Source organism: Crocuta crocuta, unplaced genomic scaffold (assembly GCF_008692635.1).
Source record: "Crocuta crocuta isolate KB4526 unplaced genomic scaffold, BGI_CrCroc_1.0 scaffold541, whole genome shotgun sequence".
Lineage (NCBI taxonomy): Eukaryota > Metazoa > Chordata > Mammalia > Carnivora > Hyaenidae > Crocuta > Crocuta crocuta.
In genome coordinates this window covers 1,600,903-1,613,686 of record NW_027531901.1, presented here as the reverse complement: position 1 = coordinate 1,613,686, position 12,784 = coordinate 1,600,903, and the positions used below count along the sequence as shown (strand labels likewise).

Below are 12,784 nucleotides of genomic sequence, written 5' to 3'. Positions count from 1 at the left end.
CTTAAAAACTCGCGACTTCGCGGGGTCTCCTAGTGGGAAGCTGTTAAGGGCGCACAGTTTTATCCGGCGGGGGGAGTCCAAACGGCGGCAGGAGATCTCGGCGTCAGTCCCATCCCTAACCCCTGCTTCCTGTCCTCCTCCCCTCTGAGGCCTCCTGCACGGCACAGGGCACAGCACAGGGCACAGCACGGGCAGCCCCTGAGCCCGCCCTCCAGGGGAGGGGGAGGTGGGAGCCGCCCCTTCCAGCTGCAGCCCAGAGAGCACGAGCCTTGTGCCCACAGACGGCGTTCGGCGCTCCGTGTTTCACAAAGTGGCTCTTGGTTTTCCTGACACCATCACCATTCTGACGCTAGGGAGAGATTGTACCCCAAGAAAGCCCACTTTTTAAAGGCACTAAATTGTATTTAAAAAAAAATGTTTTTGAGAGACAGAGAGAGAGAGAGAGAGAGAGAATGAGCGGGGGAGGGGGACAGAAGATCTGAGCGGGCTCTGTGCTGACCAGAGAGCCCGATGCAGGGCCTGAACTCACGGCCTAAGCTGAAGTCGGAAGCTTAACCGACTGAGCCCCCAGGCGCTCCGACACTAAATAGCATTCAAAAAATATTTTTCTTCTATTAAAAACAAACCTACACATTGTGTCTTCTGTTGACAACAGAATTACATCTATAGTAAAGTCATCTCCTTATCGTCCAGGTCTCAATAACGATAATTAGGCTCAGTAAAAAGTACAGTACCTTCCACCTACCCTACTCACCTTTAATAACCTGGTCAGGCTGTGTACAAAGTGCTGTTATAGGATTTGTACAGTCATTGTCATAATCTCCGGAGGCTCTAAAATTATGAATTCCCTTCAAGGTCTAAAGGAACAAAATTCATTTTTTAATCATTTTATGCTTTGTAATTTGCCAATCTGTTTAAAGTGGCAAGAAAAACAAAGAACAAACAAGAAAAAAACACAACAGTAACAACATCAACCAAAAATATTTAGTGACAAAGTACAATTAATTATCTATCACGATTTTAAAAAACAAAACAAGTATTCAGAAATGTCACTGCTGTTTTTTGGAGGGAAAAGCCAGCCCTCTTCCAGGTAGAGCTTCGTTGATCTCAACCGGGACAATGAAATGTAGACAAGATATAGAACATTTTTTACCGGAGCAAGAAAGCCCACATGACCCGCATATAAACAAACAAATGCAAACATGCTCTCTTTCGTTATCTGCGTACAGGCTGGTAAGCAAGAGAACCTAGATGTTCTTTAAATAACATTTAAGGGTTAACAGTATTTTCATGACTTCTCTATGCTCATCTTCTAATTCTATCCCTGTTCTACAACCTGGGAGGGAGAAGGAAATGAATCTGAAAGCACAATTTCCGAGTTTCTCGTATGCTTAGAAAATCAGAATGCCAGCGAGCGTCCCTGCCATTGAGTACAGTGCTCCCTGCTTCCCGAAAGCAGAGGGTTCACACGAAACCTTCCCTGAGCGGCGGTGCTGTAAAGACAAGCAACCACCCTTCACAGAAGCACCGATCCTCCTCTGATGGCCTTCGGTCAGAGAACACGGGAGACACAGAATTTGCAGAGGTGAAGTGGCATAAAGCAAACCTTTGTTCAGTGGGGGAAACCTGCACCCAGGCTGCCTGTCTGCTACTGCAGGTTTGTGAGCTCTGAGCTATACGGATAGTTTTGGCTTTATCAGGCAACAGGGCCTATTCTGAGCCCATCAAATGTCTATCTTGGCTCCTGACAAGGAAGCCAGAAGCTGTGTCTTGACTTTTACCTTAATTTTACTACAGTCCTTAGGGTGACTCAGAAGCTCCCAGATCCCGGCCACTGCTCAAGAGCACGCTGGCCACCGGGTTCACCTTGAGCATTTGCTACGGACACCTGGCGGGTCTGTGACAGCAAACCTCTGCCAGGTGAGCGGGGGCTCACTTACCCATTTATTTACGGTAGACTTCGTCGTGGCAACCCAGATGGCGGGAGGGGGGTCGGCGGACCTGTCGAGCTCCATCTGAAAAGAAAGTGCAGACGCTGCTCTCCTGCATGCAGACTCCTGAGCCGCTGCACCTAGCTACATATTATTATACACCAATGCCTTCACCCAGCGTTTGCATGCTGACTGTACCCTGCACGTGTTAAAAGATAGGGATCTAGGGGCGCCTGGGGGTCTCAGTTGGTTGAGCGTCTGACTTCGGCTCAGGTCATGATCTCATGGTTCGTGGGTTCGAGCCCTGCGTCAGGCTCTGTGCTGACTGCCAGCTCGGAGCCTGGAGCCTGTTTCGGAGTCTGTATCTCCCTCTCTCTGTCCCTCCCCTGAGCGTGCTGTCTCTCAAAAATAAAAAAAAAAAGCTAGAAATGAACAGGGGCGCCTGGGTGGCTCAGTCGGTTGAGCGTCTGACTTGATTTCAGCTCAGGTCGTGATCCCAGGGTCGTGGGAAAGAGCCCCGCGGCAGGATCTGTGCTGAGTGTGGAGCCTGCTGGGGTTCTCCATCTCCCTCCGCTCTTCTACCCTGTTTGCTCTCTCTCTCAAATAGAAATTTTTTAAAGAAATAGAAATTTTTTAAAGAGAGAAAAGCTGGGATGCACAGAATACTGAGGGAGTCGCTTTGCTAATGGAAGCACGGCCTTATAAAAGTGTAACAGGGGTGACGTCTCATCAAAACAGTGGCTGAAAGTCTGTGTGATTTAAATTATTTAATTAATCAGGAGCTCCAAGTAGGTACGGTCAAAAGGATAACTTACCATAATTTCTCCTTTTGTTACTCTCTCGTTTTGTTTTCCTATTCTTTTTTAAACTTTATTTTTTGAGAGAGTGAGATAAGGGGAGGAGGGGCAGAGAGAAGGAGACACAGACTCCAAAGCAGGTCTCAGGCCATCAGCGCAGAGCCCGATGCAGGGCTCAAACTCACGGATCCTGAGATCATGAGCTGAGCCGAGATCAAGAGGTGGACACGTACCCGCCCTGCGGCCAGGCCTCACTGTCAGCACGTGTCCGTATGGAGGGCCTCCCGAGGACCCTCTCCCCGCACGCCGGATGCCGGCCAGCAATCAGGACTGCTGTGAGCAACGTCAGGTTTGGAGTATGGACCGGCTCGTTCTCTCCTATTCTGGAGCATTCTTCCACAGCCTCCCTCTTCAGGCAGGGGTACTTCTGCTTTGCTGTCTGCTCACAGAGACCTGACCTCGCCCTACTCCTCCCCTGAGGACAGGTCAGGAAAGCCAGGGGCGCTCAGGAGCAGGCGGGGCAGCCGCACTGGGGTTCGCCAGTGCGAGAGCCACGTGTCACCGATGCACCCAAGGGTCACAACCTCTCCTACAGATGGCTAATGAAACTCACAGTATCTTTTTTCACAACCCCACAGTTGACCTGTGCTCTAATACAGATTTTGTTGGATTTGATCAGCACAAGTAACAACCTTAATCACAAAACTAAAACAGGACTGACCTTGAGAACTGGTGCTTTTTCTTCACAGATGAGTACCCGGATGTCAGGGCTCCTTAGGTCTGTGCAGTAAATCTTCCTGTCCCTCCCACCAGAATACACGTGTGTGAAGGCGTCGTTGACCTGCAGAGCCCAAACACCTTCATCGTGGACCCGGTACGTTGCTATGCATCTCTGCTGGCCAAGGGACCAGAGGCGAATTGTCCCATCGGAACTGCCGGAAAGGCACTGGAAACAGAGGAAGTTAACGTTGGGAAAAGTTCCGCCCAGAAGCTCCTGCTTTCCTGCGCTCTGCGGCTGGCGGGTCTCCCAGACTCCACGCCCCAGACACGCGTCGCCCACGACATGTGTGAAGACCTGTGCTAAGCACGCACCGCAGGCTCGAATGACCGAAGGCAACAGGACCTGCCCAGGCGGGGGACCCTCTGAGCGAAGCTGTCTCTGTCCTCCCGACCTGGCTGCGCGCTCAGCACCCTGGGAACTTGAGAAAAGCGCAGACTCCTGGGTCCGACCCCAGACCCAATGAGGCAGAAGCTGCCGTGGGGCCGGCAACCCATGGTCCGACGGCCTCTCCGGGCGCGCTGGCACACGAAGGTCGCCAAGTTCTGCGCGAGGCCGGCCTGCCTCATCCCCGGGCTCACGGCAACGGACTCCTGACGGCTGCCGGGTCTCGGAGGGTCTGCTAACGGGGGTCGGAAGCAAGATCTAGTCCCAGGTTGACCACTCACTGTCTGTGACCCTGGGTACTTCCCATCGGAGCCTCAAGTTCAACATCTATTAACATAAAACGTGGACCTCCAGCATTCGGAGTTAACGTTAGCAATTCTGACACTTCATAAAGGTTCAGGGGCATCAACCACACAGAAGTCGCTGGCACACAAATCAGGGCCGCGCACACCGTGAGTCCGGCGGAAAGAGGCTGGAGCGGCCACCCCACACTCGCATTCGACGCGCCTGGGGGTCACTACCAGCTACGGTGGGGACTTGCAGAGGAGAATAAAGCTTACTCTTTGGGGGAAAATGGCCTCGAGGAGAAGCACCTGCTGGTGCTGGTGTACGAAGTTAAGTAGGCACAGGGTCAAGGAGGGAAGACAGCTGTGGGCTTAGAGGGTCTGAGTACATGAGACCCTGGGGAATGCCGTGGCACCGCGAGGGCCTCTGGAACTCTGGACAAGCTTAACCAAGTGAACACGCGCTGGGGGACTCCCCCAGAAGCTGCCAGGGGCATCAGTGTTTGAATCACCAACTCCGACTGGGCTGCAAGGGCACCGAGAGGCCAGGCACACAGAGGCCTCCCGCGTAACTTATGAGCAGACCTCCAATGTGTGGATGGTGGGGGGAAGCGGTCGGAGGAGGGAGGCCAAGGAAGGGCTCCCCTTCCACAGAGACGCTGCTCTGAGGCGGCGAAGCTGTCAGTGCAGCTCCGACCCCTCAGATCGCAGCCCGTGTATCTGCAGAGAGTACGGGTGACAAGAACGCGGAAGCTACGGTGAAGGGCTGGAGGTGCGCAGAGCCTGGGCAGCCCGCGGCGGGGCAGGGAGGCGGTGAGGGCCAGCCGCGAAGCGTACGGCGGGAAGCTGCTGAGGGAACACAGAGCTCTACCGACCCTGAGACAGAACACAAAATAATCTCTGACGGCAGTCGTGCTTGGAGAGAGCAGCCCCCCGAGTAGACAGCAACAAAGCAGTGTGGGTGAAGTTCCTTGCGGTGGCTGGCGGTACGGCTGAAGGGGGTGTGTTTCGCAGGACGAACAGGGGCCTGACACCGTGTGCAGCGGAGCTAGTGCACAAGAGGAGCGTGTCGAACTGCCTCCACCTTCCAGGGGTTAACGTGAGTCCCCGTCCTTAGGAGGTAACTCCCGGGACGAGGTCAGGAGGCCCCGAATGGCTCTGCTACATCAGGCTTAGGGGCCCAGAGTCTATGGCCCAGATCAGGGAAAGAAGGGGGGCCATGTGCTGAGCCAGGCCGCCGCCGACCACGAGTGTTTCCGGGTGGTCGCCCATACACAGCCGCGGCTGCCAGGAGCAGCCAGGTGGCCAAGGTGAGCTGGCCCGGAGTGGCCTGACGCTTGAAGACCCAGGGCCCAGAGCCAGGTTACGCAGCCCTTAGGTTACCAGGAAACCCTCCGGGGACACACGAGGACTCGCTGACTCAAACAGACGGCAGGCTGTCCCAGCTCGTCAGCTACTGCCTGAGCAAGTGCGAGGGGTGAGCTGGCAGGTGGCTCAGCCCAGTGGTGCCGGCGCCGATCAAAACAAGCTCGGTGGTGACAGACCTCCAGCAGGAAGATGTGCTACGTGATAACCGCAACTAAGGAACGTCCATGGGATTCACAGGCCTCTTATACAGACTTTTTGTTTTTAATGTTTATTTCTGAGAGAGAGAGACAGAGGCAGAAAGAGGGAGACAGAGAATCCGAAGCAGACTGCTCTATCATTGCCGCGCCCAAAGCGGGGCTCGAACCCACAAACCGCAGGATCACGACCTGAGCCGAAGTCAGCCCCCCAACCCCGCCTGCCAAGCGGTCCGCTCACAGGAGTGGAGCTGACCTCACACGAAGCGCGTCTGCGGCCCCGCGTGCCGAGCGGCCCGAGGGACGGGCGCCGGCACAGCTGTACGTGCAGGAGACGAAGCAAGGAGCTCAAGAGCAGGAGGGGCTTGAGGGAGTCTGCGCAGCCGCAGCCTCGACCCGCTAGGGGCCGGCGCGTGACGACCAGGTGGCCCAGTCACACCCTGAACACAGCCAACAGGACACGGCGGGGGCAGCGGCCACACGGCACAACCGTAAGGAGCGGATGGCGCCGGGCTTCTCAGACCCTGTGAAAACGGGCTGCAAAGGAGCTCAGGCTCTAGACCCCGCGACGGCTCACATACACTCGCTACCGCTAACCTTCTTACAACTGTACCAGCTAAGTATGATCCCCACTTCGCAGATGAGAAGACTAAGGACTAGCAAAGCGAAGTCCTCTCCTCGAGGCCACGCAGTAAGTACAGTTAACACGGGGACAGATCGCCGAAGACCTGCATGGTGTCTCCCAGCCCCTCTCTGGGTCTGAAGGACGGTTTTCTCACCTCTAATTCACACGAGGCACTTGCCGCGATGTAATTTCCACGGGGCTGACTAGTGACGGTGCGTCTCCCTCGCCCCTCCCCACCGGGCCTTTGCTGACCCGCCGCCATCAGCCCCGGCCACCCGCGGGCTCCTCCCGGCCCGTGAGCAACCGTGGCCGGGGGACGGGGGGAGGGGCAGCAGTAGACCCTGACTGCACGTGGTGCTCGGGTTTGTTTCTATCGCCCACACAGACGGAAGATCACTCCCCATTGCTATGGGACAAATCGAACTGTGATTTATAATCCACAAATTATGTATCCAACCAAGTTCTAGGGTACCAGTCCGTGTGCAAATGTGACCAAGATGTTTTTCTTTGAGATGCTGACTCTAAGCAGCGCGTCAGATGCCTGAGCTTACAGGCTGTATCTACAAAATCAACGGCAGGGTCTGCCCCAAAGTCAGGCCCGCTGTCGGGAAATCTCCGCCAGCAGAAAGCACTCAATGCCAAAGCTTCTTTCCGCTTTACACAAAGGAAGATTTTAGATTACTTTATCCTGAGAGCGTCTGGGTGGCTCAGTTGGTTAAGTGTCCAACTTCAGCTCAGGTCACTATCTCACAGTTCGTGGGTGCGAGCCCCGCGTCGGGCTCTGTGCTGACAACTCAGAGCCTGGAACCTGCTTCGGATTCCGTGTCTCCCTCTCTCTGCCCTTCTGCTATCACGCTCTGTCTGTCTGTCTCTCTCTCAAAAATAAATAAACATTAAAATAAATTATTTTATCCTACATACGTCATAGCTGCATAGAGCCGTTGGCATTAGAGTTATTCTGAGGGAACTTCTTATTTGGCCTCTATTTAAAAGCGATGCAAAAAGAATTAATTTCCAAATGTGGATTACCATTAGGTGCAACTGGGTACTTTAGAGACTTAAAAGCAGACCACTCCTGAGACGTCTCTGGTCAGGACACCCCACCACGGCCGTCGGGGGCGTCCCGTGCGTGTACGCACCTGGGTGCCGTCCCTGTTCAGCAGCAGCGCTTTCACATTGTCCGTGTGCCCTTTCAGCTTCATGAGCTTTGCACATGTTCTTGGGTCCCACACCCTTAAAACCTGTGATTTGAACAAAACGTAACATAAGCTGAATACACACGTGAACAAATTTCAAGAATAAACGGCTGAGAAGTCAAATGACAACCACCACATTGGGAAGGAAACACCGCCTGCCAACGGGCACCATCTCAGGCTCCCCATCTTTCAAGCAGGAGGAAGCCTCTCTAACGTCAAAGCGCCACAGGCCTCCCCCGCCCATTCACCCCGCCCCCGTCACCGCAAACGACAGTAATTATACAGTTATGTTCTTATTTGTTCAAATAAAACCTTTCTCTTAACAAAACCTCAGTCTGTATATTTAGTAATTATATGGATTCAATAATTTTGGTGTCTCTGTTTTCCAGAGTTAAAACGCACCCGTTAGCTCCCTCTTACCTTCTCAGTGGACCCCGATACAATGATTGTTCCCAGTTGATTCATTGCCAGGCTATAAATGGAATCTTTGTTCCCACTTAAAGAAGAAGCTATTAAGGATAAACAAAGCTAAATGTTAACAAAATCCTCATCTGTTCAGCAGCTGGTCAGCGAAAATTTAAGTTTAATAATTTGGTTTGGAAAATCTTATCTTTGTGTGTGTTCTAAGGAAAAGAAATCTTGCTATGATGGAGATCATTCTAAACAACAATACTGTTAACACAATTCACATCTTTTCTAGATTTGAGCATACACACGTGCTCAATAAACATTCACTAAACTGAACTACACTGCCATTTAAAAACTATCCACAGAAGTAATGTATTTTCAAAGATATACTTGTGCCAATAAATAGATATGAAAAACATATCCAAGCTCACCATTTTCAAGGAAACACAAACCAAGAGTTATTATTTTCACCTATCAAATCAGATTTTCAACGAGGTAATCATGAACTCTCGGACCACAGTACAATGGTACCCCACATATTACCTGTGGGATAAGCCCAACTTGTTTGGTACGGCTCCCGGAAGGGCGCTAGACAGTGTTTACAAGAGTCATGTTCACGCTCCACAACTCAGAACTCAGCTTCACTGGATGGAAGGAAGCTAAGTGTAAACTGTCTACACAGTATGATCCTAATTTTCAATAAGGAATGAGTATAAATAAACATACTGAGAAGTTTTGAGTAAAGGAATTAATATACGTATTGAGAAAACTAACAGGTTATAGTAAGTGCTCAATAAGCGTTAGCTATTAGTGTTTCTGTAATCATAAATCAGCTTGTGTGCCGCCCTCTCTACACAATTCTAAGCCAGATGTGTCTGTGCAGAATCTGTAAGCCTAGGCCCGGCCTCTGGGCCCATCCTGCCTTCTTCTGCTTGGCTCCCTCAGGGTCTCTGGGGCAGGCCCTGACAGAGAGCCACAGACGCGGCAGGACAGGCCGCAGCAGAGACGGCTGCCGGGCCAGCACAGTGATGCACTGGTGAAAACCAAGGAGAACGAGGGAGAGCAGTGTTTACAGTCTGCGTCCTTCCTGGGGAAAGGGTGGGAGCAGCACTCGAGAACCCATAAACACCCGTCTCCCAGCCCGCCCTTCCCGACACACCCCAGGGTATCTGAGGCCTGTTTTAGCTATGCCACTGCGAGTCTTCCCCGGTTGTGACAAGCCAAGCCTGTATGCAGAGACCTAGATAGCTCAGGCGTGTACTCTGACAACACACCTTCCAGGCCAGCCTTACCCAAAACTGTGCTCCTAAGAGTCCCTTACGACACCTGGCCTAGGGGACTCTAGCAGGTTGGCTCGAGGGGGAGGCTCAGTTTCAAATCCAGACTCGTATGGGTCTGACCTGGTGATCTCAGATCTCTTGCTCGAGGAGGCACGTGTGTAATTAACATGCTGTGTGTATCTGTGAAGTTCCTCCCCAGGCGCCCTCCCCTCCCCCGAACTCTCCTGAAACCGGCTGGATTCTTTAGGGCGGCTCTGAGCGGGTCCTGTCAAATCGGTGCCGGAAGGCTCCAAGCCTCTGCTTCCTCTCCTTTGCGTATTTTCCACGCTGGCCATTAGCTCAAGGGCTCTTAATACACAGTGACACTGTTAAGAGTCAGAAGCTGCCCGCTTTGTCATGTTATCACCACTGCCATCAGCAGCGCCTGCTGAGATCTGACTGGCCCAGGCAGTGCTGTGGGGGGCACGGCGTGGTGACACACGGACGCTCTCGCCCTGCAGGGAGCTACACTTGGGCGAGGGAGCTAAGACCTGTGCGTGGACAGACCCAGCAGGTCACACCTGCAGAAGTGACCGTCAGAGCGCAGTGAGGCGCCAGCTGCGTGTTCGCTCCTGCCCCAGGCCTGAGCGCTGTAGGCAGACGCTCTCTCCAATACGAGCCACTGGCTCGATGCAAACCTATCGAAGCTGTCTCATACACCATTCTTTATCGACGACAACCTGAATCACTTCCAAAGACAGTTTCTTCAAACACCTTACTTGTGACAGTGTTGTTTGAGGCAGTCAGTGCCGTTAGCGTGTTCACGTCCCAAAGGAATATCTGCCTGTCCAGCCCCGCGGACGCCACCAGCTCTTTGTCCTTGGCGTACGCTAAGGCCTTTACGTAGTCCTGCAACGGGACACACACAGCGATCGACGGGGTCAGCAAGGAGAAGAGCGCCACACGACCGCGACCTCAACGTCACACTGAGACTCTGGAAGTTCCGTTGGTCCTTTTACCTTGTGTGTCCTTAGTGTAGACATGCAAAATCCCTTATGCGCGTTCCACACCTTCACTGTCGTGTCAGAGGACGCGGAGATCACTAGGGGAGGCGAGGAGTAAACAAATCCTCAGTAAGACCTTCCGTCACTTTAAGGACTTAAAACAATGCGGCATACTTCAAACTGACACTCACGGACATACACGTACACTGGAGTACCGACCTACGCCTAGCATTAACCCCAGGATCTGTTAATGCTCTCGCTCGCTCGCTCTCTCACACACACACCTAAAAGCTCTTTCTAGAACCTGCTGTATTTCTTAAAATATTTTTTTAAATAGGCAGGTTTGCGTTTTTTAATGTTCCAGTTGAAGGCACACTAATTTGATTGAGAAAAATTTCTCTAACACACACTGCGAAACTAAGAAATGGACCTTATCACAGTAAGAACAAAAAGAGACGTGACCAGGCTAACAGGAGACTATGTGTCGTATAAATCTATTTATATGCAGCTGGAATGCAGGCAAAACTCATCTATGGTGTTCAGCAGACGGGAGAGCAGTTATCTCGGGGCACGAGGGACTGACTGAAAGGGTGGTCTGGGTGGGCTTCTGGTGATCTGTATCTAGACACGGCCTTCACCGTATGAAGTTTTACTGAGCTGTGTTCTCAAAGGTGTGTGCTTTCCTGCATGTATATCAGACTTCAGTTAAAAAGGCACATGAAAAACACATCAAATTGAATAAAAGCTTCCGACACCAGTGATCTAAGAAGTACTCACACGTTTTCCCGTTACAGCAAAGCACGATGTCGTTTACCCAGTCGGTATGGTGCTCCATAGATGCTATATAGGGGTCTTGCTGCAAGAGAATGGTGAGGGCGTCATTGGTCTACAGCAGAGGACAGAACATGTAAGTTTTAGATATGTTCACACCCTGCGGTTAACGTGACGCACTACTCTCGGGTCTTAAAGTGGATGACCGAATTCAGAGTACAATTTCATCAAACAGTCGATGCTTCCATGTAACGGATGTGAACAGAGCTTTTTTTGTTCCAGGAGTTTTATTACTGATGAAAGCCTAGATTCCTCGGACAAACGCTTACCTTTGATGCCTCAAGTGAGCTAAGGCCACAGGGCCTGGGCTAGGCCCTGCACGTGACACTAAGTGCCGCAGGCCGGGCTTCCCTAGGGAGGACAGGGCGTGAGCAGATCTGCGGGCTGAGGGGCAGGGGTGTGTGTGTGTGAATCAGCCGTGTTGACACAGACGTGCAGATGAGGCTGATGAGAGCGGAGAGGAGCCCAGCCTAACCCGCTCCTGCTGTTCCAACTCTCTGGATTAGCGCTTTCCTCACATCTACCATCTGTCAGAAGGCGAAAGGAGCCCCATCCGTGCCCCCTATCAGTTCAGAGACGTGAGATTCTTCCACCCTCCTCGCGTGGCTTCCTTACCAGGAGTGGCCTTTTAAAGGAGAGTATTAGTTACGTCCTGCAGCCAACACTTCCCACAGAAAGAGAAAAGCCTCTACAAGTCTACTTGGAAATGATGCTACTCAGTCTTGTCACAGAATGAAGCCCGGAAATGTCTAAGGGCAGGACCGGAAGCTTTCTCGGTTCTCTCAGGCTTAGACCCTTGCGAGTGTTTGTTTTAATTTGTGTGAAATACTGCAAATTCCCAGAATGGTGATGTTCCAATTCAAATGTGAGTTCCAAAAAGCATTTAAAAGTCATATTCTCTTAGTTTCTGTGTTTTTGATACTGGGCCACCACCATTTCCGTTGGTTAAAAAATTCAAAACCCACTGGACCAAAATCCATTTAAAGAAACGTTACCCAGCAACCGTGTGAAGTGTGGCTCTTTTTCAGACTGAACATCAGCCTTGCCGAGCTTGCTAGAGACGTGGACTCTTAAAACCACGAGGTCTAGCACCAGGGTCCTGAAGCTACCCTGGGCTCTGACTCTGTCCCTTGCCAGCTGTTTAACCATGGGTTTCTCTGAGCCTGTCTTCCCCTTGATGAAAATGAATCACAACTGCTGCCCTGAATGTTGTTCTGAGAATTAAGACCACACCGGACAGGAAAGTGCTGAGTGCCTGGCACGCAGCGAGGGCTCTAAACGCTCCTTCTCCTTCCCTGAGTCTTCCTTCCCGCGTCATGGACAATACAAGCACTCAAACAAAATACAGAGCGCGCTCCTCTCCCATGGCTGGGGATCTATCTTTGCATAGATGTAAGTCCTGTTCGCTGTTTAAGAAAACAACCTTACCTCTCCCGGAGAAGTGGAGCATGCTGTCTTTACATTTTTATATCAACTGTCTATTATCTAATGGGGCCCTATGGATTTTTTGGGTGCCCTGGTCACTTGTAAATAAAGAAATCAAATGTCTGTTCAAGATTAATTATAAATGTAAAAGCATATTTGACCTCTTTTTCCTTTTTTGAAGCACTGACAAAGTTGCCAAGAAGCTTTTGGGAAACCTACTTAACGCAGAAAAATAAATTGTTGAGACTAACCCTCCTCCGAGACCCATCTCTGTTCTCTTTCAGCAGAGAGTTTTCA

The 12,784-nt window shown here is 51.6% G+C and overlaps 1 protein-coding gene across 1 annotated transcript in view; it reads right to left on the bottom strand.

The window, feature by feature from the left end:
* Nucleotides 1–12,784, bottom strand: part of WDR48 (WD repeat domain 48) — a 27,093-nt gene that overhangs the window by 13,791 nt on the left and 518 nt on the right. The window contains exons 2-9 of the mRNA XM_077773980.1: nt 11,009–11,087; nt 10,247–10,329; nt 10,007–10,136; nt 7,981–8,069; nt 7,504–7,605; nt 3,450–3,674; nt 1,941–2,015; nt 755–857 (exon numbers count right to left, since the gene is read on the bottom strand). Coding sequence (XP_077630106.1) covers nt 755–857; nt 1,941–2,015; nt 3,450–3,674; nt 7,504–7,605; nt 7,981–8,069; nt 10,007–10,136; nt 10,247–10,329; nt 11,009–11,066 — 865 coding nt within the window. The 5' untranslated portion in view covers nt 11,067–11,087. The remainder of the gene's footprint in view (nt 1–754; nt 858–1,940; nt 2,016–3,449; nt 3,675–7,503; nt 7,606–7,980; nt 8,070–10,006; nt 10,137–10,246; nt 10,330–11,008; nt 11,088–12,784) is intronic.